This window comes from Elephas maximus, chromosome 26 (genome assembly GCF_024166365.1).
Source record: "Elephas maximus indicus isolate mEleMax1 chromosome 26, mEleMax1 primary haplotype, whole genome shotgun sequence".
Taxonomy (NCBI): Eukaryota; Metazoa; Chordata; class Mammalia; order Proboscidea; family Elephantidae; genus Elephas; species Elephas maximus.
This window is the reverse complement of record NC_064844.1, coordinates 33,527,523-33,552,312: the sequence shown is the minus strand read 5'-3', so window position 1 is coordinate 33,552,312 and position 24,790 is coordinate 33,527,523. Positions and strand designations below refer to the sequence as shown.

At 38.9% G+C, this 24,790-nt stretch overlaps 1 protein-coding gene across 6 annotated transcripts in view; it reads left to right on the top strand.

The window, feature by feature from the left end:
* LTBP1 (latent transforming growth factor beta binding protein 1) overlaps positions 1 to 24,790 on the top strand; it is a 740,867-nt gene that overhangs the window by 560,307 nt on the left and 155,770 nt on the right. For 5 of the 6 annotated variants that reach the window (XM_049870392.1, XM_049870390.1, XM_049870393.1 and 2 more), the window contains 5 exons: positions 115 to 240; positions 1,482 to 1,607; positions 2,285 to 2,407; positions 13,384 to 13,503; positions 24,259 to 24,381. In XM_049870392.1, the coding sequence (XP_049726349.1) occupies positions 115 to 240; positions 1,482 to 1,607; positions 2,285 to 2,407; positions 13,384 to 13,503; positions 24,259 to 24,381 (618 nt within the window). The remainder of the gene's footprint in view (positions 1 to 114; positions 241 to 1,481; positions 1,608 to 2,284; positions 2,408 to 13,383; positions 13,504 to 24,258; positions 24,382 to 24,790) is intronic. The other variant, XM_049870391.1, reaches the window with a different exon arrangement.

Genomic DNA, 24,790 nt, shown 5'->3' with positions numbered 1-24,790 from the left:
TTCTAATTGTATACCTGGCAATAATTTGCTCACTACTCAGGAAGTACAAAGTAATGGTAGCAATGAAATCTTTATTTTTGCTTTTTTTCACATTATTTTATTTTTTTTTTAAAGAAATCAACGAATGTACTGTGAACCCTGATATCTGTGGAGCAGGTCACTGCATTAACCTGCCAGTGAGGTACACCTGTATATGTTACGAAGGCTACAAGTTCATTGAGCAACAGAGGAAATGTGTGGGTAAGAGACACTTTTTGTAACCAAACTTATTAAATATAAAATATTTGTACCTTTAGAACATTTCTTTCTTTCTTATACAAACCAATTCAACCATCTTGGGAAAAATGATACTACATTAAATTTTTTTTTTTTAATCTTTATACCTGAGCTAATGGAGCTCAAAAAAGTTTTGCTAAACTCCTGGAATGCTGCTCTTGGTTCAATCCTACCTACCTTGCTAAATGTAATACAATTACACTAAGGTGAAATAGTTTCTAAAAGTTTTTCAGGTAAACTAAGTAAAATAATTAAGAGCTCTAGAAATAGCTACCTAAAAAAAAAAAAAAAATTTTTATATACACTCATTTAGCAATAACAAATTATTATTAATATATGTTGCAATAAAGTGTTATATACACGTGAGTACATAGAATCTGACTTCAAATGGAGATTTCTAAACTGAAAATCAGTATATGCTTACATGAAGCTATTGATGAATTTATGTGTAAGAGATCTCATATATATTTCCTTAAGAAAAAAAATGAAGCACTGTAAGACATGTAATAGCGTCAAGTACTTTATTTTGAATGTATTAATTCTAAATTATTCTTTTCCTAGAAAATGAAAATTCAGCTATAAGATTTATAAAGGAGAATATAAAGCAACAAAGGCATATATTCAATTCACACTACTTCAGTATGTTAAATGCCAGTACACCAGATGTGTGGATTTGGCTGTTTGATTTTGTGTCTTTTGGGATGGAGGACACCCACCTGCTCCATAACATGGCTGTTTTCTCTTATTTTACACATATTATAGGTACCCACATTTAGGACCCTAAAATATAAAGTTAAAACGGGCAATAGAGATGATCTCCTCTGGCTCCTTTCGTGGGCACAGTGGAGGAATTTCTTTCACAGCACTTCTGTCCCTCCTCAGAGCTGAGAATTGGATGGCACATTCCAGAGCTTAGATGACTGTAGTTGTCAAGGGGTCCTAAGATTCCCTGAAATGTGTCTCTCTAAAGCACTGATGTCTTGATTTTAGTTGTAGCTTTTGGAGGAATGCATAGTAAGTTTACTCCTCTTTCCAGTAACAGTCCTTTAAGTGTTTGAGGAGAACTGTCATGTCTCCTTTTACTAATTTCCCTCAGTTATAAAGGTTTGTGGTGCACAGGAAATAGGATATATTTTACAGAATAGGGAGACTGAGAATTTTGTGCTACAATATATTAATTCTTTTATACGTATTTTTATTAACAGATATCGATGAGTGTACTCAGGTCCAGCACCTCTGCTCCCAGGGACGCTGTGAAAACACTGAGGGAAGTTTCTTGTGTATTTGCCCAGCAGGATTTATGGCCAATGAGCAGGGCACTAACTGCATAGGTAACGGCAATGCTTTTCCTGATTTGTAAACTTGCTAGATCTGGGTTCTTGGATTCCCCCAACGCCCCATTAGTCCAGTGATTATTCAGACAACCCAGAAATTGTTCTTATGCACCTCTTTTGGCATAAAATCCCTAGGTGGTGCAAATTGTTAAGCACTCAGCTACTAACCAAAAAGTTGGTGGTTTTAGTCTACTCAGCTGCCTCGGAAGAAAGGCCTGATGATTTACTTCCCAAAATATCGACCATTGAAAACCCTATGGAGCACAGTATTCTGACACACATGGGGTCATCATGAGTCAGAATCAACTTAATGGCAACTAGTTTTTTGTTTGTTTGTCTTTTGACATAGCTGGTGTTTGCCATATTAAGCACTATCTTATAGCATAAAAAATATATCTTATAGCATAGACACTGGGAAATACATCAATTTTTTTTCCTATAACACTTATGAATAAATAGTGTTAAATGGGTGCAAAGGTAAGACGCATTAAATGTTACTTTTGAAGCCTGCATGAATCAAAACCACTGCATTTTGAAGCATGTTACACAAATTGAAGAGATGATAGTAGAAATCCATTACTTCGTTTTTAAATTTAAGCTAACCCGGGAGCTGGGAGAGCTTTGAAGTGCTTTTTTGGAAAATAAGACTTGGCCATGTTTTCTGCTTTACATAGATGTTGATGAGTGCTTGCGGCCAGATGTATGTGGGGAAGGGCACTGCGTCAACACCATGGGGGCCTTCCAGTGTGAATACTGCGACAGTGGGTACCGCATGACCCTCACAGGCAATTGCGAGGGTGAGTGTGCTGAGAGAACAGGCTACTGCACCCCTCTGCGTGCTCAGTGCACATGACCCTGACCTGCAGGGCTGGGTCTAGAACCCAGGGCTGCTGGGTACCTGTAAGGTACTTCTTTTCCTCTACCACCCCATGTACCTTAGCCGAGCTATTCCAGCTTTCTGGACTCCCAGCCTGGTGGTCTCACTTCTGTTGGGATGGTTTCCATCTTCGTGCTTTCTTTGTCACTCACTTCAGTACTTGCCTTCCCTGGTATTTGGAGTGAGGTCTACATTAGGACAATTAATTACAGAGTGCCTTAGTACACACCCAGAGTTAATTACAGTGTCTGGATCATTCAGCTGGGGACATGGTGCAGGTGTAACCAGTGTTGATGTTTAAGTTTTTGACCTTTTCACATTGCTGCATTCCTTTGTCTCAATTTCTTTCTTTTACATGCATTCTGGGACTTTCTTGCAGACTCCCTACAGAAAGACTGTCTGACCAATTCCAGGTCAGATTCCAACTGTGCTGATAAGTATGTTCTCATTATAAAAATGTCTTGAAAAATGTTTATAATATGGCCAAAATTATTATCCATTTAATATATTTGCTCATGTTTGTGTCCAAGTTACATAGCTCTTTTTGAAGCCATCCTGGTGTTTTTTTGGTAATTTTTTTCATGAAGAAATCAATTGAGCTTCTGCTAAGTCCTGCCTTGGAAATGGTAGGTGAAGGAGCTGGGGTTTCTGAGAAATTGGTTGAAGAACCAGGCATGAGGACAGTGCTGGTTCCTGGGAACTCCCTATGTGACTGCCTAGAGATAAGCCTCTTTGAATATAGCCAGGCTTCTAGAGCTAGGGAAGTATAGACTAGGTGGGGTAGTATATTTTCAGCTGTCCCTTGGCCTCTACATGTTAGTTTTTGTCACAGCTCTGATGACCCAGGCCTAGAGGGAGAGCTAATTAGACATTTTCTGGCAGCCTACACCTGCCTCTGCTTTGGCCTCCTGCCTTGCTACCCTCCCCTGCCCTGGGGTTCCACTCCAGAGAGGAGTAGGAGGGTTTGTGTTACTGGATTTCTTTGTTTTATTTTTTTATTGTACTTTAGATGAAGGTTTACAAAACAAACTAGTTTCTCATCAAACAGTTAGTACACACATTGTTGTATGACATTGGTTAACAACCCCACGACATGTCGGCACTCTCACTTCTCAACCCTGAGTTCCCTATTCCCAGCTTTCCTGTTCCCCCCTGGCTTCCAGTCCCTGCCCCAGGGCTGGTGCACCCCTTTAGTCTTGTTCTGTTCCATGGGCCTGTTCAATCTTTGGCTGGAGGGTGAACCACAGAAGTGATCTCATTACTGAGCTGAAAAGGTCTCCAGTGGCCATACTCAGGGTTTCTACAGTCTCTGTGAGGCCAGCAAGACTGGTCTTTCTTTTTGAGTTAGAATTTTGCTCTATATTTTTCTCCAGCTTTGTCCAGGACCATCTATTGTGATCTCTGTCAGAGTAGTCAGTGGTGGTAGCCAGGCACCATCTAGTTGTACTGGCCTCAGTCTAGTGGAGGCTGTGGTAGATGTGGTCCATTAGTCCTTTGGACTAATCTTCCCTTGTATCTTTATTTTTCTTCATTCTTCCATGCTCCCAAAGGGGTGAGACCAGGGGAGTATCCTTAGATAGCTGCTCGCAGGCTTTTAAGACCCCAGACAATACTCACCAAAGTAGAATGTAGAACATATTCTTTAGAAACTATGTTATACCAGTTGAGCTAGATGGTCCCTGAGATCATGGTCTCCACAGCCCTCAGCCTAGCAGTTTGGTCCCTCAGGGAGTTTGCATGTGTCTATGGAGCTACCATGACCTTGCCTTGTACAGGTTGTGCTGGTTTCCCCAGTATTATGTACCGTCTTGCCCTTCACCAAAGCTTCCACTTACCTAATGTCTGTTAAGTGTTCTTCCATCCCTACCCCTCCCCTCCCTTGTAACCATCAAAGATTGTTTCTTTTTGTATGTAAACCTTTTCATGAGTTTTTACAGTAGTGGTCTTATGCAATATTTGTCCTTTTGTGATTGGCTTATTTCACTCAGCATGATGCCCTCCAGATGTTCCACAGATTCACCATTGTTCTTTATGGTTGGGTAGTGCTTCATTGTGTATATGTACCACACTTTGTTTATCCATTGATCTGTTGATGGGCGTCTAGATTGTTTCCATCTTTTTGATATTGTGAACAATGCTGCAGTGTCTATTTGCGTGACGACTCTTAAACTTCTCTAGGATGTATTCTTAGGAGTGGGATTGCTGGATCATATAGTATTTCCATTTCTAGCTTTCTAAGGAAGCGCCATATCATTTTCCAAAATGGTTGTATCATTTTGCATTCCCACTAGCAGTGCATAAGAGTGATCTCCCTGGAGCCTCTCCAACATTTGTTATTTTCTGAATTATTCGTTTGTGCGAGGAATGCAGGGGTAAAGTGCTATCTCATTGTGATTTTAATTTGCATTTCTGTAATGGCTAGAGATCATGAGCATTTCCTCATGTGTCTGTTGGTTGCTTGAATGTATTATTTGGTGAAGTGTGTGTTCATTTCCTTTGCCCATTTTTTCATTGGAATATTTGTCTTTTTGTTGTAGAGATGTTGGATTTTCTTGTAGATTTTAGAGATTAGACCTTTGTCTGATTTGTAATAGCCAAAAATTCTTTCCCAGTCTATAGGTTCTCTTTTTACACTTTTGGTGAAGTTCTGATGAGCGTAAGTGTTTAAATTTTAGAAGATCCCAGTTATCTAGCTTATCCTCTGCTGCTTGTGTGGTGTTGGTTGTGGTGTGTATCTTGTTAATGCTGTGTATTAGGGCCTCTAACACTGATCCTATTTTTTCTTCTATGAACTTCATAGTTTTGGGCTTTATATTACCATATTTAATCCATTTTGAGTTAGTTTTTGTATCTGGTGTGAGATGTGGGTCCTGTTTCATTTTTTTGCAGATAGACATCCAATTTTGCCAGCCCCATTTGTTAAAAAAGACTGTTTTTTCCCCTATTAGATGGACTTCAGGCCCTTGTCGACGATCGAATGACCACAGGTAGATGGATTTACATGTGGGTTCTCAGCTCTGTTCCATTGGTCAGTATATCTGTCGTTGTGCCAGTACCAGGCTGTTTTGACTACTGTAGCTGTATAGTAGGTTCTGAGGTCACGTAGTGTGAGTCCTGCTACTTTATTCTTCTTCAGTAGAGCTTTATTTATCTGGGGCCTCTTCCCTTTCCATATAAAGTTAGTGATAAGTTCTTGCATCTCTTTAAAGAATGTTGTTGGTTTTTGGATCGGGATTGCATTGTATTTAAAAATAACTTGAGGTAGAATTGTTGTTTTCACAGTGTTGAATTACCTATCTGTGAGCATGGTATGTTTTTGCATTTATGTAGATCTCTTGGTTTCTTGCAGTAGTGTTTTGTAATTTTCTTTCTGTAGGTCTTTTATATGCCTGGTTACATTTATTCCCAAGTATTTTTTTTTTTTTTAGTGGCTTTATAAATGGTATTGTTTTCCTGATTTCCTTTTCATCGTTCTGTTTATTGGTGTATAGGAATCCAACTGATTTTTGTATATTTATCTTGTATCCTACCTCTCTGCTGAATCTTTCTATGAGTTCCAGTAGTTTTCTCATAGAATCTTTTGGGTTTTCTACGTATAGTACCATATCTGCAAATAGGGACAATTTAACTGCTTCATTACCAATTTGGATGCCCTTTATTTCTGTTTCTTGCCTTATAAAAAAAGAAAATACACAGCGTTTAATAAGAGTGGTGATAAAGGGCATCCTTGTCTTGTTCCTATTCTCAAGGGGAATGTTTTCAGCCTGTTTCCATTAAAAGTGATGCTGGCCATCGGTTTTGCATATATACCCTTTATTATGTTGAGAATTTTTCCTTCTATACCTATTTTATTGAGAGTTTTTATCAGGAATGGGTGTTGGACTTTGTTAAATGCCTTTTCTGGGTCAATTGAGATGATCATGTGATTTTTTTTTTTTTTTTTATGTGGTGGATACACTGATTGATTTTCTAATGTTGAACCATCCTTGCAAAACTGGTATGAATCCTACTTGGTTGTGCTGTATTATTTTTTTGATATGATGCTGAATTCTATTGGCTAGAATTTTGAGAATTTTTTGTATCTATATTCATGAGCCAGGAAACCCTGGTGGCTTAGTGGTTAAGTACTACGGCTGCTAACCAAGAGGTCGGACGTTCACATCTGCTAAGCGCTCCTTGGAAACTCTATGGGGCAGTTCTACTCTGTCCTATAGGGTTGCTATGAGTCGGAATTGACTTGACTGCAGTGGGGTATTCATGAGAGACATCGGTCTATAATTTTCTTTTTTGTGGTGTCTTTGCATGGTTTGGGCATCAGGGTTATGCCAGCTTCACAGAATGAGTTCAGTGGTATCACTTCCTTTTCTCTCTTCTGAAATAGAGTAGTACCGGTGTAAACTCTTCTCTGAATGTTTGGTAGAATTCTCCAGTAAACCCATCTCGGCCAGGGCTTTTTTGGTTGGGAGTGTTTTTTTATTACCTTTTCAATTTCTTCTTGTTATGGGTCTGTTCAGATTTTCAACATCTTTTTGTGTTAATTTGGGTAGGTGGTATGTCTAGAAATTTGTCCATTTCCTCTAGGTTTTCAAATTTGTTGGAGTATAGTTTTTTATAATACTCTGTTATAAAACTTTTTATTTCAGTTGGGTCTGTTGTAATGTCCCCCATTTCATTTCTTATTTTGGTTATTTGTGTCCTCTCCTGTTTTGCTGTTGTGAATTTGGACAGTGGTTGGTCGATTTTGTTGCTCCTTTCAAAAAACCAACTTTTGGCTTTGTTGATTTTTTTCTATTCCTTGTTTCCTTTATTTCTGTTCTGATCTTTATTATTACCTTTCTTCTGGTGGCTGTGGGCTTCTTTTGCTGTTCTCTTTCTGTTTGTTCAAGTTGTATAGCTAATGTTTTGATTTTGTCCCTTCTTTTTTGACGTGTGCATCTACTGCTATAAATTGACTTCTGAGGACTGCCTTTGCTGTGTCCCAGAGATTTTGGTATGATGTGTTTTCATTCTCATTTCATCCTCTCTAGCAATTTTTTTTATTCCATCTCTGATTTCTTCTATTACCCAGTGGTTTTTAAGCAGGGTGTGATTCAGTTTCCATGTAATTAATATTTTTTTCCTTATTCTTCCTGCTGTTAATTTCTACTTGGATGGCATTGTAGTCAAAGAAGATACTGTGTACTATCTCCATGTTTTGGATTTTTTTGAGGGTTGCTCTGTGGCCTAAGTTGTGGTCTATCCTGGAGAACGTTCCATGTGCATTGGAAAAGAACGTGTACTTTGCAGCTGTTGGGTGGAGTGTTCTATATGTCTCTAAGGTCAAGTTGGCTGATTGTGCTCTTTAGCTCTTCTGTATCTTTGTTGAGTTTCTTTCTAGATGTTCTGTCCTTTACCAAGAGTGGTGTGTTGAAGCCTCCTAATATTATTGTCAATTTCTCCTTTCAGTGCTGTTAGAGTTTGTTTTATGTACTTTGGAGCCCTGTCATTGGGTGCATAGATGTTTATTATAGTTAAGTCTTTCTGATGGATCATCCCTTTAATCATTATATAGTGCCCTTCTTTGTCTTTTACAGTGGGGATTTTATTTTTTAAGTTCTATGTTATCTGAGATTATATTGCTACTCATGCTCTTTTTTGGTAGTTATTTGCTCGATATATTTTTTCCATCATTTGATTTTTAATAAATTTACATCTTTATTTCTAAGATGTGTCTCTTGTAGACAGCATATTGATGGATCCTGGTTTTTTATCCATTCTGTCACTCTGTATCTCTTTATGGGTGCATTTGGGCCAGTTACATTCACTGTTATTATTGATAAAGATAGGTGTGAGTTTATTGCTTCCATTTTGTAGTGCTTTTTTTTTGGGTGCTGACATTTTCTTTGTTTCTCTTACTCTCCTGTGCCAAGTTCCTCTTGTTCGTGGATTTCTTTTTCATTTCTTTTGTTTTTATTGAGACTTTGTTTTTCTTCTTTATTTTGATGAGTAGGTTTGTTAACTTTCTTTGTGGTTACCTTGGCTGTGGTCTGAGATGTTGTTTGTTCTCAGACCGAGGACTCCCTTTATTAATTCTTGTAGGTTAGGTTTGGTTTTTACATATTCCCTTAATTTCTATTTATCTGGAAATGTCCTAATTTTATTGTCATATTTGAATGGGAGCTTTGCAGGATATATTATTCGTGGCTGGCAATTTTTTTCTTTCTGGGTTTTATGTATGTCATCCCGTTGCCTTCTTGCCTGCATGTTTTCTGCCAAATAATCAGAGCCTAGTCTTATTTTTCTCCTCTGTATGCAACTTTTTGTTTTTCTCGAGCTTCGCTCAGGATTTCTTCTTTATCTTTGGTTTTAGCAAATGTGATTATGATATGCCTTGGTGTTTTTCTTTTGGGGTCTATCTTGTGTGGGGTTCATTGAGCTTCTTGGATGGTCAGCTTTCCATCATTGATGGCATTAGGGAGATTTTCTGTCAGCAGTTCTTCAATGATCCTCTCTGTGTTTTCTGTTTTATCTCCTGTTCTGGAACTGCAGTCACATAAAAGTTTTTGCTTCTGATTTTATCACACCTAATTCTCAGGGTTTCCTCATTTTTCTTCATTCTTTTTTGAGATTTTTCCTCCAACAGAATTGTATCCTAGTGTTTGTCTTCAGTTTCACTGATCCTGTCTTCCATCATTTTAAACCTTCTTCTCAGCCTGCTGTGACACTGTCCATTTCTGAAATTCTGTTGTTTATGTTTTGAATTTCTAATTGTTTTTGTATGATTTCTAGTTCTGAATTTACTTTGGCATTTTGTTCCTGTATTATTTTCCTGAATTCTTCCAATTTTTTTGTCTGTATTTTCCATGAATTTATCTGCCTTTTCCATAAATTTGCCTATTTTTCGTCATTTTTGTCTGCTTTTCCTCATTTTGTCTGCTTTCAATATTAGAGATTTGAATTCCCTGTCAAGTAGTTCTAGTGCCTTTTCTTCTACTGGAAAATCATCTGGTGTTCTATTTTGGGTGCCTGAACCATCCTGTCCTGTTTTTTTGTATGTTTTGATATTGTCTTCTGTCTTTGGGATGTTCAGTAGTTATTTTCTTCATTTCTTGATTGTAGATTTGTTTGTTTCATTCTGGTGTTTTGTTTTATTTGGTTATGTCTGAACAGGCAGGCTGTGCATTCTTTGTCATTTGCTCGTCTGTAGTCATGATACCTTTCACCTCCTTGTCCAATGGGCAGGACCAAGTCACTCAGCTATGGTGCAGCAGGGCAGGTTCAGCTGAAGGGGAGGGGTTGGGATGGGTTGTTTGTGGTTTGTACTAGGGCTGACAGGGCGGGCTAGGAATCAGTGCTGGACAGGTTCTAGTAGACTCTGCCTGTGCTACTCGGGGGTGTGCTGTTCAGTGTACAGTGCAGGTAGGCAGGAAAGATGGGTGAGGTTGTGATGTGGATGGAATGGGGTATGGGAAAGAGGAGAGAGAGGAGAGAGAAACAGGAGCTAAGAACAAACAAGCAAAGAAAGAAAAAAAAGAAGTGCTAAGGGAGCTTGCCATTGGAGTGGAGAGAAAAGAAACCAAGAAATGCTGCTCTAGATGATAAGGAGTCTCCATGCATATCCCTCCTCACTCTCTATCCTCTTTCAGTTTCTTATTCCATTGGGTGTTTGGCTGAGTTCCTTATCTTCATTTGATACTTCCAGTTCCAGGGATGACGTTTGTCTCTGTTTACTTAGTTTTTATGGTCTTTGTTGTGGAGGGATGGCATGGTGCTTCTGTCTGTGGCACCATGTTAGCTTGAAGTCTCTGTTACTGGATTTCTGACCAACTTGGAATCAGAATGAAACTATGAGCCCTCCTCTGACACCCAAGAGGCATGGGACAGGCACGTGTGTAAAGTGTCCCTTGTCTGCACTTGTCCCCTACTTCTGCTCTTGAGAGACAGCATGGAAATGGGAAACAGCACAGATTATGGAATCAGCTTATGGCCACCACACTTAGTACCTGTGTGACCTGGAGCCCAGTACAGGACACCTTTGAAACTTAGTTCATCATCAGCAACATGGGAACCATGAAGTTCTCTTGCAGGGTTGTCATGAAAGTAAATGAGTGTTGCTGTTTCTTGTATAGTGCCAGTCACATTGTTAGTCCTCAAGAAGTGCTAGTTTCTTTAAACCTATCCCTCCCCTACCCCTTTTGTTTTTTTTGTCAGATCTTCTCAGTACACCTGTAGTTGTGGAGAATGCTAAAAAGTGGTGGTGGGAGGGATTAGTTTATCTGACAAATACTTACGTGCAAAACTGCCCCCACCAAAAAAGTCAAATACCAATCCTTTCCTTAAGTTTTATACCAGTCCCACAGTGGGAAGATAAAATATTCAAGTGATAACTATAGTGCCAAGAAGGATGGAAAGGAGTAGACTAGAAATCTGAAAATTATTTAAATTGACAGCAGCTAGGAAGTATTCAGTATATGGAAATTATTTAGCAGAAATACTATCAGGGTTCTCCCAGTAAATAATACATAATTCCATCCCTGTGAAAAGGCTTGAAAATAAGAAGGAGCCAAATACGCAGTTGTTTTTTCATTTCATCATGGACCAGAACCAAAGGTCCCCAGGCTTCTGGCTCACTGAAGGTTTCCTCAGCTGTCACCAATGAAGCTGCTTTCACACAGTGCCAGTCTCCAAGGAGTTTGTTGTAGTTTACAGACATTATCTCATGCATCCTTATTCTTTTAAAGTATTATTAGGCAGGTAGTCCCTAATTTATGGGTGAGAGCTGTGAGGAATTTGGGGAAGTTATCTTGGATTTCTCAGCACCCTATTTATTGGACCAACCTGTCTCAATGACATTCTCTGATTTAGCGACTGTATTTCTATAATTAAAAAAAAAAAAAAAAAATCCCATCCAGAGGAGAATGTAATGCTGGTTGAAAATGAAACTGGCAAGCATCATCTTTTTGTAGAACAAGAAGTCCCAGAACATCTGACCTAAAAGCAACCACCGTGTGTCATTGTCTACTGGCAAGAATTTTTCACGAATAGGAAAGTAAATTACAATGCTGACCTGGTGCTTATTCTCTTAGTATTATCTTCAACTGTTTCATTTTAAGCATCTTTTCACACATGCCTAGTGATATATAGTTGGAGATAGTTTTCAAGAAGTTACCACAATGAAGACATCAAATACCCATGGATATTTAGTCTATCCATAATCCATTTCTTCTTTCACTTTTCAGCTTATGTCCTGAAAAACCAATTATATTTTAGATTTGGTTACTCGTAGCCATTGTTGTAGAGTCAATTCTGACTCATAGTGACCCTGGAGGGCAGAGTAGAACTGCCCCATTGGGTTTCCAGGGCAGCAGATCGCTACATCTTTCTTCCTTGGAGCAGCTGATGGGTTCTAACTGCCAGACTTTTGGTTAGCAGCCAAGCACTTTAACCACTGTGCCACCAGCGCTCCTTTTAAATTTGGTCATATATACATTTATATGCATCACATTCATAGATTAAGTCTACTAATTTAAACTCAAAATCCAACTGTAGAAAAATACTTATTTTAAATGGTGCTAGTACCCAGGATATTGCAATTCTTGGGTTTTTTTTTTTTGAGCCGGTCATAATGCAGATATATTCCAGTATGATGTCTTTTCTACCTTTTGGTGTGTTGATTGCCACACTTTTTTTTTTTTTAAAGGAAACCATAACGGTGGTAGATAATAGTCTGTATTTTTCTTTTAAGTTGACGACCCCATGTAGATCTTCAGAATTCTGGAGTTAAATCTTCTTATCCACGGCACTAACTGGTGAAGGCTAGAAGAGAAACGTCATTACCCATGAACTCCTGCCTTCTGCCACTCTCCTTCCCTCCACTCCACTAAAAATCTTTCTGCATCTTTTACATATATATATATTTGTGAGTGTGTGTAGTAAATATATATGAAACAAAACATTTGCCATGCCACCATTCTTCACATGTAAAGTTTAGTGATATTAACTTATGTTCATCATCTTACCCAACCATCCTTCTGTGCTCCCAATTTTTTCCATAATCCTTAGCAGAAGCTCATTGTCCCCTAAGTGTGGAGTCCTCCTTTCCTCTTCTCTTCCACCCACCCCTGGTAACCACTGGTACACTTTGGGCTGTGAACTCTATCCTGTATCTTACTTTTTCCTCATTTTGTTGTTTTACCATTCTTAAAACTGCCAAAAGCTGTTGCAGTGATCTCAACCAGAGTCTCAAGTATTTTAAGGTGTTTTTCCTCCCCATATCAGAAAGAACTCTGATTAGTAAGTTAGCTGTGAGTATAAAATAATAAGATATTTTTCACAAAAAAATAATAATCATGTGATCCAAGTTTTCTGTAAAATCTTGGAAATACGTGATGAGTTCACTGTCTTCTAACATTCTTTTTCTACCACCAAGGAATTTCTACCGTATGAAAATTTTTAAACTCTTTAAATATAGGATGCTTTTGGGTCCATTAACCCAAAGTAAGGATTTCCATAGAGCATGTGATGTCTGCAGAGAGAACCCCTAACCAGGTTGATATATGGCTTCCTCACTCTCATCCCCATTCTTTGTATTTCTTTCTGGCAAACTTTGTTATCACTTGAAAGGTTTGATGTCCAGAAAGTGGCCCCAGACAGCTCCCAGAGTGAGGTGGCCAGGCCCTGCCAGCTGAAGAATTTGGGGCCAAGCTCTTCCTTGGAATGTGTACAAATATTTTAGTCAGGGTTTACCTAACCATGCATTGTTGTGTACTTAAGTGTGGACCCAACGTATCACTTAATCAGTTATTGTTTCCCCCAATGCAGTGTAGATATAACGTTTCTTTTTTCCTTCATCACGAAGTAAGTTTTTGCTTTGATATTCTGCTAAAATGTATGTGACCTAGCTTTTTGATATTTCAGATATTAATGAATGTTTGACTCCAAGTACTTGCCCAGATGAGCAGTGTGTGAATTCTCCAGGATCCTATCAGTGCATTCCATGCACAGAAGGATTCAGAGGCTGGAATGGACAATGCCTTGGTAGGTACTGCAGTGTTCTCACCAAAGTTTGTTTCTTTTATATTGCACATTTTCTGATAGAATGGTGGAATGCCAAGTGAGCCCTCTCTTAAAATGAAAAAGTATGGAATGTAATAAACTTATGTAATTCTAAGAAAAATAAAATCACTTTTAATCATGGAGGAAATAAGAAAATGTGTTGGCATGAAGGATGTGAGCTTTCAGATGGGGCAAAAAAATCTGATTGAAACAAATTGTTATCCAGCATGTGATAAATAACCCAGACTAAGTAATAAGCACCATAGGGAGGAGAGAGAGAGAGAGGAAAATGCTTGAAAAAGAGATAAGGTATAAAAAGAAGCTACCATAGACAAATAGAAGTTAATTACAAAAAAAAATACAAAAGAAGTAGCAAACAATCTCCTTATACTCATTCACTTATTCATTTAAATATTTAATAAGTAATTACTGAGTATCTATATTAGGCACAGTGATAAGTTTACTTTGGTTCTAATTGTCATCATTATTAGTAGCCAAAGAGCTCCAGCTCATAGTGACCCCATGTACAACAGAATGAAACGTCGCCCTGTGTCATCCTCACAATCATTGATATGCTCAAGTCCATTGTTGAGGCCACTGTGTCTTTTGAGTGCCTTGCAACCTAGGGGGCTTATATTGTCCAGCACAATATTGAACAATATTCTGTTATGATCCATAGAGTTTTCGTTGACTTGTTTTCAGAAGTAGAACGCCAGTTCTTTCTTCCTAGTCTGTCTTAGTCTGGAAGCTCTACTGAAACTGGACAGGCTTCTGTCTCTGCTATAGTTAGCTTTCCCCCTTAATTATGACACAGTGGTTAAGTCCCTGGCTGCTGACCAAAAGGTCAGTGGCTCAAGCCCAACAAAGGCTCCACAGGAGAAAGATGTGGTAGTCTGTGTCCATAAAGATTTACATCCTTGGAAACCCCATGGGGCAGTTCTACTTTGTACTGTAGGGTCACTATGAGTAGGAATCCACTCGATGGCAATGGATTTTGGTTTACTGTCTAGTGGAGGAGACAGACATTCACCCAAATGTCTCATAAGTAAATGTAAATGTACAAGTGAGACAAATGCTGGGAGGGTTATGCAATGCCAGGAGAGTATACGATAGAAGGAGTTGCTGGCGATTTAACTGGGGAAAGGATTTGAGAAAAGAAGACTATTTTGGACCAAGGAAACAGCATATGCAAGGGACTTATGGAAGGACCAAGCAGGCATGTTCCAGAGCTAAAAGACCAGCTTGGCTGAAGAGTAGAGAACACGAGGATGGGGTGAGGGGGCAGGGGGGAAGACGGGGGTTCGCTGCAAGGTGGGGGGCAGACAACACAAGGCCCTCTTGCTCCTGTTATAAAGATGTTGGCCTTTCTCCTGAGAGCTCTGGAAAGGCATTTAGTTGTTTTAAAAAGGGACAGAGTAGTGCAGGTGTGGCAGAAGCAGTCTCAATTTCAAAGCTTTTGCCTCACCACCAAGCAGTACCAGCTCAGCCTCTAGCCCTGGTATAGGCAGCCCTTGCCCTGAGGCCCTCTTCCTGTTAGCAAGTGTCACTACTGCTGGAACTGTGAAACAATTTAAAGAAGGAGTGAATGTTTCACTAATTGCGCCTTGAATTGGTACCACTCACAAAGTGCATTTGGTTCTACTTTTTAGGTTTGGCACAAATTTCTTAGTTGCCTCTCACGGTTCCATACGTGTTTTACATTTTCACACTCTGATTCATATAATCCAGGCACAGAACCTGAACTTTACCTTAAAATAATAAAATTCACAATATTACTGTAAACGCTACCCTGATTTATGAATTTACTAATGGAACGTGGCTGACCAAATCGGCAAATGATTACTCTTCAATATAAGTGCATCTTTATCTAGGTAGAGTAGTAGTAATGAGTGAAGTTGTATACTCATGTGAATGAAATCAACCTAATGGTGACCATGTTGCTCTGGTTTAGTGACAGCAATGCAGTACCTTGTTTAAAAGTGATTTTACTTTTGCCAACCAGATGACTAGAATCACTGCTTGTTCCAAGCAATAGCTTTCTTTTTAAGCATTGCTAAGTTCATGCATGTCCTATTATTAAAAGTAGGTAAAATATTTTCCCTTCTGCTTTGGGTAAATTTTTAGGCTGTGTATAATCTACCGATCAAGCCACTCCTCTGTGATATAATTACAGGCTCCATTCATTGTTCATGTTGGACTTGCAGATCTTCTAAACTTCTCAGAAGGGATTTTACAGGTTGTACCAAAATGGATTTTCCATCTTAATTTTTTATAGTAGTAGAGCTTTCAAATATCAAAAAGTTGAGTATGACAAAAAGCAGACATTGCAACGTGCCTTTCTTCACATATTGAGCCAATGAGTTGACAGGGTTTTTCCACTGCATTCTGACAATGCTACTGAAAGCTTAGCTCTGTCTTTTTGTTTTTGTGCTTTTGTACAGTTTAATTCTCACCATTGTACCTCTGGTACCCTAAAATACGTTAAAAAATGTGTGATACTTGCTTGAGCTTACCATTGAGTTGAGCTCATTGATTACACAAACTGATATATATTTCTTCATTCATTTAACAAATATATTAATATATTGACCACTTTTAAGTGCCATAATTTCTTCAAATCCTGGGATTAAGAGTGAATAATATAAAATTCCTCCCCTCAGTGTGCTTACATTCTAGTGGAGGGAAGTAAACAGTATGTTATATCAGAAGTGATGAATTCCATGAAGAAAAATAAAGCAGCTTTGAGAGAGATACATGTGTGGAGAGAGATGCCCATTCGTGGTCAGGGAAGACTTCAAGTGTCAGTAATTGATAATAATTTGTCTGTAACAGTTACCTGTGACCAGTTGTGGCTCTTATATCCTTTCAGTCTAGATACTTTGGGATACATTTATAGAATTTTTTCCAGTTTTAATTGGAACGTCTGTATGAAAACATTAAAACCGTCAATTGCCATTGAGTTGATTTTGACTCCTGGCGATTTCATGTATATCAGGGTAGAAGTGTGCACCATAGGATTTTCAGTGGCTGATTTTTCAGAAGTAGACCGCCAGGCCTTTCTCTGAGGCCACTCTGGGTTACCTCAAACACAAACCCAGGCACTCGATGAGAACATTAAAGACTTTAAAAATTTTTCTCAAAATCTTAGACCATTTTAGAGAAAAATCCTACACTTAATATTTGTTAGTTGTCATCTACAGAGATGATCCTCTACCTCACAGGGCTTTTGCATACCATTAATCCCAGGATCCTCCTTTTTCCTATGACTTCTTCTGACTGCATATTTTTACGTGGAATAATCAAATGCGTGCACTGTTTTGCATAATATTGCTTTCATTTAACATTATAATATTTTTAAAAATCATTGCTCTTCATGTAGATTTCACTCTTTTTTTCAGTTAAACATTTTCATTAAAAATCATGATTTCAGCATCTGTATTGTACAGGGTTGATACCAGTTACACTTTCCGCTTCTTTCACTGACTAAATGAACTTGGTGAAACCATCAATGGCCTCTTTGTATTCAGGGATCTTACTGATTAATGCCTGTCTTAGTTATCTAGTGTTGCCATGACAGAAGTACCACAAGTAGATGGCTTTAACAAAGAGAAATTTATTTTCTCACAGTCTAGTAGGTTACAAGCCCAAATTCAGGGTGTTGGCTCCAGGGGAAGGCTTCCTCTCTCTGCCGGCTCTGGAGGAAGGCCCTTGACCTCAGTCTTCTCCTGGTCAAGGGTCTTCTTAGACGCAGGGACCCCATGTCCAAAGGACATGCTCTGCTCCTGGTTCTGCTTTCTTGGTGGTATGAAGTCCCCAACTCTTTGCTTGCTTCCCTTCCCTTTTATATCTTGAGAGATGAAAGCCAGTGCAGGCCACACCCCAGGGAAAATCCCTTTACATTGGATCAGGGATGTGGCCTGAGGAAGAGTATTACATCCCACCCTAATCCTTTTAACCACAGGCAGAAATTATGATTTATATCATATAGGAAAATCACAAAATGGAGGAAACCACACACAGCCTAACCAAGTTAACACATATTTTTGGTGGACACAATTCAGTCCATTACAATGCCTCTCTTTGATTTATGAATTAGGACAAAAATTGTTTTAAGCAGAAACAGGTACAATGTTAGCAGGTCTTGTCCTTGTGACCACTTTTTTTGTAATGTTTATTTCTGAGTACATGACCTGAACAGTTTATTGTCCACTTCAAAATATCTGTCATTTTCAAGGTCTGCCTAACACTAAAAAAATCATTCCTTAATGCTTTTTGGCAACTCTTATTGGCTCTTCTCTTAGTGTAGCTTCTTCTTTTAAGTTGGAGATTTCGGTCCTCTCTCAAGAGCCGCTTTCATCATTCAACACTGTATTCCTTGGTCCTCACATTCAGCCTGGAGTTGTTGCCCACTCAATCCTGCCTCTAGTGAGTATTTCATCACCCTGAGTTCTGGCCAGTTCCAACTGGCTGCACCAGCTTGGCCCTTTCTTGAGGGAAGCTAGCCTGTGAGTTACTTAGCTTACAGGTTTCTCTTGACTCTTGAAGAGCTAGTCTGATTCAAACCTAGCTATAGCCACACCCCAAAGTACATTCTTTAATATTTATTTAAGGGTGCCTTCAGCATCTCTGATAAATATATCTTATTTCCCTCAATTTAGACAGACTTGGGCAAGTATGACCTCTCTGAAGCTTTGTTTTATTATCTCTAATACCAGTATCAAAATATTTTCCTCACAGGATCAGAATGAAATAAGTGATAGGGAGCACCTAGTAAGGTGTTTTGCCAAGGTTGGACCCAGTAAATATTATAACCCTACCTCCCCTCATGCCATCTCTCTCCTCTTCACTTGCTTGTCCTAAAATATAAGAAATGCAATAATAAGAGTTACTTATTAAAGTAAATTATATGCTATGTTTTTCTAAATAACTGTCTTTTCTTTGGCTTTCTGTAAACTCATTTTACATACTTTTTAACTTTTTATGTCATAGGAGGAAACCCTGCTGGTGTAGTAATTAAGTGCTACAGCTGCTAGCCAAAAGGTCAGCAGTTCGAATCCACCAGACGCTCCTTGGAAACCCTGTGGAGCAGTTCTACTCTGTCCTGTAGGGTCACTATGAGTCAGAATTGACTCGACAGCAGTGGGTTTGGTTTTTGGTACGTCATAGGAGCCTTCTCTTGTGTATTTAAGTAATCTAATCTTGTGCTTTCCTTCCAACTCCCGAGCATCTTTATTTAGCTGGAAGTGTGCTTCTTGGGAGTCATAATGCTTCTCCCCTTCTATAATAATATTGTCATTTCCATTCTTTTAGTTCACTTTCTTTGCTCACCTTCACAATACACAAAATCTATCACCTATTGGATATATGCAGCTTGCCTCTTTTGGATTTGCTTTATTGCCTTAACCCTATAGTTGATTAAGACATTCTAGGAAGAAAGGCCTGGCAATCTACTGCTGAAAATTAGCCAATGAAACCCCTAGGTTGAAAGGCACTCAAAATACACAGTGGCCACAGCAGTGGTCACATACCAATCAATGATCATTAAGATGACACAGAACTGGACAACATTTCATTATATTATACATGGGGTTGCCATGAGTTGGAGATGACTAGACAGCAGCTATCAACAACAATATAGTTGATTCTGTGACAAACCATGTTACCTGGGCAGGTAACACAAATTTCTGACATCTTGTCAGAGTAATCCCTCTTTGTTAGTCCCTACTTACATGAATGATGATTTCCTGACTCCAATTTAAGTTCTCTTAGGCAACTGATTAGCCACAGTCTTTAATGGTTAATGGTTTTGCCTAAGGTCTCAGGTAATAAATATCAGAGCTAGGACATGATCCCAGGTCTTTTATCTTCTAATCCAGTGTTTTGTCATGTTCTGTACAATATCTCATGTATCTCTCATTTCCACATGATAAAAGTTAGAGAACAAGACAATATAATGAAGACAATAGTAGAAAGAAGAGTTTCTTGAAAGGAAAAATCCATATGGCTGGAGTCATCTCTTGCAAACAGCTATGATGATTGCTCAGGGATTCTGAAGTTTGAGATGGCAGGCCTGCACCATAGGTGGCCACAGTTTAGTTTTGCTGAAAGACAAAATGTTCTCTTAGAAAAGTGAGGTAGGAAGCCAGTAAACGGAGGGATTTGTGGATTAATGCTCTGAGATGGTCTTGGCTCTTTTGTCTAGGTTGCACGCAGTGGAATTAGATGTTCTTCTCCGATTCTGAAGAGCAGTGATGGCTCTTTGAGGATTGTGTAACATATTTTTATTGGTAGCTCTGCTACTGCATATCTTGACGTCTTCAGAATAGAGGGGACCTGACATCCTGAGGATTAACTGCACCTCAGGTGTAGCTGAGGCTCTTCTATCACCCCGTGCTGATAAGCACCTGCCTTTGAGTTGCCAACACTTGCTTTTCTGTCCAATATTATCTCCCACCATTTTTAGTATATAAGATTTTGTATGAAGAATACTTGAGAAATAATTGAAGTAATGGCATATTTGGGGCAAGGAGGGGGCAGATCCTGTATGTTCATGTAGCTATATCGATAGAAAGGTGTTTTCTTCCAGTCCTAATGGTTTTTCTCACATTGATGCCTTGGTTGGTGACTACAGAATTAAATGAGGTTGAAAGTCTCATTCAACCAAACTCATTGCCATATTTACTTGAAAATACAGGAAGTAGTGCAAGTAAATTGTTGCTCTAGAAGGAATCTGACGAACCCCAAGATGCTGATGGGTGAAGTGAAAAGGGGAAGACCCTTGGGAGAATATGGCTGTGTGGAGTCAGCCACTTAATACCCTCCATAGCTCAGAGGGTGTGCTCACCAGGGAGGGGCTTGAGGCAGTCTGGTGTGTTCCCAGGATGTTAAACCCACCCAGTGCCCTCGAGTCGTTGGGAAGGGACATACCAAAAAGGTCCCTGCCCCAGACAAATTACATCCCAAGGCAATGAGGGAACATTCAGGTGGGATTGCTGGTCATCTGAGAGTCTCTGTGAAATTGTGGAGAATGGAAAGTTGCCACAGATCTGAAGAGAGGTTAATGTCCTCATTTCACCCCAAAGAGGAAAGAAGGTGGAATCCAGGAACTAATGGTTGCTGAACTTGGTGTTCATCTTGACAAAGAACTGTAGACTGTTTGATTCAAATGATAAATTGAAACATTTTTAAAGGAAGTGATGATTAAAAGAATCAGCCAGGGTTCATTAAGGACAATTATGCCAGACTGTCCTGACTGCTTTTTCTGATCGGTTATTAGATAAGTAGCTTGGGAATCCTGTAGGCATGGCATATCTCGTTTTCAACAAGGGGTTTATTAGAGTCTTTCAAGATTCTTGTAAATGAGAGGGTCAGTTTGGACTGGGTGATAGTACAGAGATGAATTCATAAGCCTTTGAAAAGCCATATCTACCAGTGCTCACCTTGCAAACCTCTGGGAACTTTCTTACTCTGGGAGATATGATTAATTCATTGAATGTCAAATGCCAAATTGTTATGTCCTCAAAGCCCATCAGTAAGTTTGTTTGCTTGGAATTTGGAACCCCTTTTCCTATGCACACTGTGCTTTTCATGGTAACAAGTTTCTTGCCTGAGGTAAAACACAAAGGCCTGTTTAACTCATTATGTATATGCATTATAAGAATTTGGATAATATAAATGTGCTAGAAGGTCATAATCCTAGAATAAGATGAGTTTTGAGCTCCACTTTAGAAAATCAGAGACGTAACCATATTCTGCTACAGGAGTGAGGGGAGCGTGGATGCTGGATGGTAGGAGTAGTAGGGACCACCTTGCTTTCCAAAGCATTGATACTGAAAGATCCTCCTAAGGATTGGAAGTAATAACTGTGGGCAGCAGGCCTTCTGCTGGCATTACCTCTCAGGGCCCCACAAGCTTGGGTCCTTGACTAGAACTGGAAACAATTAAAGGTTTATAATATAGAGGAGCAACGCTATTGATCAGATTTGTGTTTTAGAAAGATTTCTCCGACTGCAAGCTGTATAATGGATTAGAGAGGGCAAGGCTTAAGCTAGAAAAAGACTATAGCAGTAACCCACGCGAGAGTGAATGGTAGTGGTAGGAATAAAATAAAGTGGGGGTGCATTTGAGAGATATTTGAAAGGTAGAATTGATATGACTTGGTAATAAACTGAATATGAGGAAAGAGAGTAAGGAATCTAGAAAGGATAACTCCTAGGTTTCTGGTTGGACATAGGAGTGAATGGTGGTACCGTATATGGATATGGGGAATAGCATAAGGAGAAGAAAGCATAGTGAGGGATCAGTTTTAGCTATGAAGATCAGAGGTACCAGTGGGACATGAAGTGGAGATGTCCAGTAGATTGGCCAGCTGGATGTATGGATCTGCAGTTTACGGGAGAGGTCTGGGCTGAGGATATAACACTGAGCTTGTTCCACTCAATTTGCATTCACCAAGTATTTTTATCTGTGGCCACTCTCTAGACACCTTCTTTCTGTAGAGGGACTCATTAGTGATATTTTACTGTGTACTTATTTCCTCAAGAGCTTAATCTCCATTAAGGCCAAGTAGTCTTTCAATTTATACTGTTCTATCTACGTTTAAATGATTGGCTTAACAGGATTTTGGTTCCATGTAATTATGTCTGTAATAAGTAAAGAAAAGAATAAACATATCGGGCTACCCTTGGCAATTTACTTCATCATTAGTCATGGTGGTAGTCTAGCAAAATAGAAGTTTTATACATGTCTCATGAATGATAATCTGCAATGTCTCTTAATTTAACTAGAGAAAATATGGTCTTAGAAATTGATTTTGCCTTTACGTTCTACAGCCCTAGAAATCATATTCCCTGGTACATGAGTAATTAAAGAGATCAATCCATACACTTCTGAACTTGTGAACATTGTTTAAACCAAACCAGATACTAGACTTGACGTTTTCCCTTTGCTGTCTGGAATTTCCATGCCTAGTGTCCAGGCTCATTCTGTTCCATTATTTGCCTTGGCTCCAGTGCTTGGCTTCTTCTTTCAAGTTGTTTGCTTTCAGTGTTTACAAAAGTGGATTCTCACAACCAAAGAGAGGGTGGATAATGAGTCAGGCTGGAAGTGCTATTTTTGTTGTCATGGGGAGAGTCAGTTTACTCTTTTTGTGAAAGCGACGTAGAGCACCTAGGCAGGGCCAGTTGCTTGGCTCTTCTCAATATGCATATCACACGTGAGCCCACACACACAGACACCCTTTTGCCGTATTTTAGTAATACTCTATATCTGAATTCCATTTGTGAGGAAGAATACAGTTTTAATTGAAATGAATGCAAACTGAATTCCATATTATTGAATTAAGACTGGATCTTCGTTGTTCATGGGCTTGTGACTCTCTGCCTGGCAACAATGAGTGGGTGGAAAGCTTTATTGATTTCTTCTGTGGCAAGCATTACAAGATGAAATGGGTGTAGTGAAAAGCCTTCTCCTCCTTATTGTCTGTCTCTCTTATGATTAAGTTGGTTTTATTAAGTTATAGACTGCTATAAGACAATCGACTTGACGGCAGTGGTTATAAGACTGAGCTTAAGTCCTGACTTTGTGTGTGCAGTTTTAGCACTTTGTGGTTTAAGTTTTTCCTCTTTAAGCTTTTGGTTTTTCTGCTACACTATGTATCTATATATCTATGTATCTATATATATATCTATATAGATATGTATATACTACACTGTATATATATCACTTCAACATCCAGTGGACTTACTCAGTGGCATTAAAGTGGGGCATAAAATTCAAATTTCTTTCTTTTTAAATAATAATATTCTAGTAGGAACCTAGTGAATGTTTGTAGAATTAAATCAGTGAAAATGTAGACAGTTATTTTCAGGATTAAATACTGTGTTATTAGCAAATAATGAAAACACACATAAACTCATTATTCTCTCTTTGTTTAACTTTCTGTCACTAGATTTAACTTTGCCAATGACAGAAATATATAATAAGATTAAAAGGATGGGCTTTGGAGTGACACTGTCTGGATTCAAAACTCAGGATTTCTAACTGTGTACCCTTGGACAAGCTATTGAATAATTATAAGTTATTCAGTTATATATACATATGGCATTTAGGGCCTGCAGTAAATACTTGATAAAGATTAGCTATTATTTTATCTGCCTCTTCACCCTACACCCTACCCTCAAACTGTCCAATAGGCTTCTGTTTATCTCCTTAGATTGTTTCTAACTTATTCATTGCCAGTTTAGAGCATTTTATCAAAAGTCTTTTTCGCAGTTCTGTTAAAACTTTTCTGTGATTTCCCTGGGTCATGAGTTATATCTTTGCTTCTGTGGACCCTCACATTTTACCAAACCCATCAGTTCCCTCATCAGGCCTCAATGCATGTCTGAGTCTTTGTAAAATTTTATTTTGTAGAAGATGCCACTCTAAAACTTCCCTCTCCCCTCCGCCCACCTCCCACCACCACCACAAGCCTTCCATCAAATTCATCCATAGATCCCGTTTTATTCCTTTTTGAATTATTTTGCAGAAAATAAATTAAGGTATAGACCCATCAAACATTCAGCTCGTAACAGAGCATCTTTTCCTTTTAAGGGCTAATTCGAAAGTTTGTTTTAAAGAACCTGCCCATCTTCTGAAGGCTAACTCTTTCCATTTGTAACCAGACAGCGTTATTCATGTTTTATTTCTTTTTCTTTGTTTTTATTTTTTGCTTTCCACTATGCAACATTTTTCAAGATGTGGATGAATGCCTGGAACCAAACGTCTGCATAAATGGTACTTGTTCCAACCTTGAAGGCTCTTACATGTGTTCATGCCACCAAGGCTACAGCCCAACTCCGGACCGCAAGCACTGTAAAGGTAAATACTGTGATCATAGTTCCTGTTTTCATTTGAGCTTCATTTGGAATAGATTAGAGCAACTAGCCTTAGAAATGGAAACCCTGGTGGCGTAGTGGTTAAGTGCTACAGCTGCTAACCAAAGGGTCGGCAGCTCAAATGCGCCAGGCACTCCTTGGAAACTCCATGGAGCGGTTCTACTCTGTCCTATAGGGTCGCTATGAGTCGGAATCGACTCGACAGCACTGGGTTAGCCTCAGAAAAGGGAATCATGCTACCTGTCATTTCTTTTGACTGAACTACTTGGAGCATATTTTGATTGGCATTCTTGAAAGTGGTTCCTCATTGTGGTAAAATATGAGAGTATTTATTTACATAAAGGAAAACAATGTATTTTTAGAGAGTGTCTGTAAAGCACAGACCAATTTAT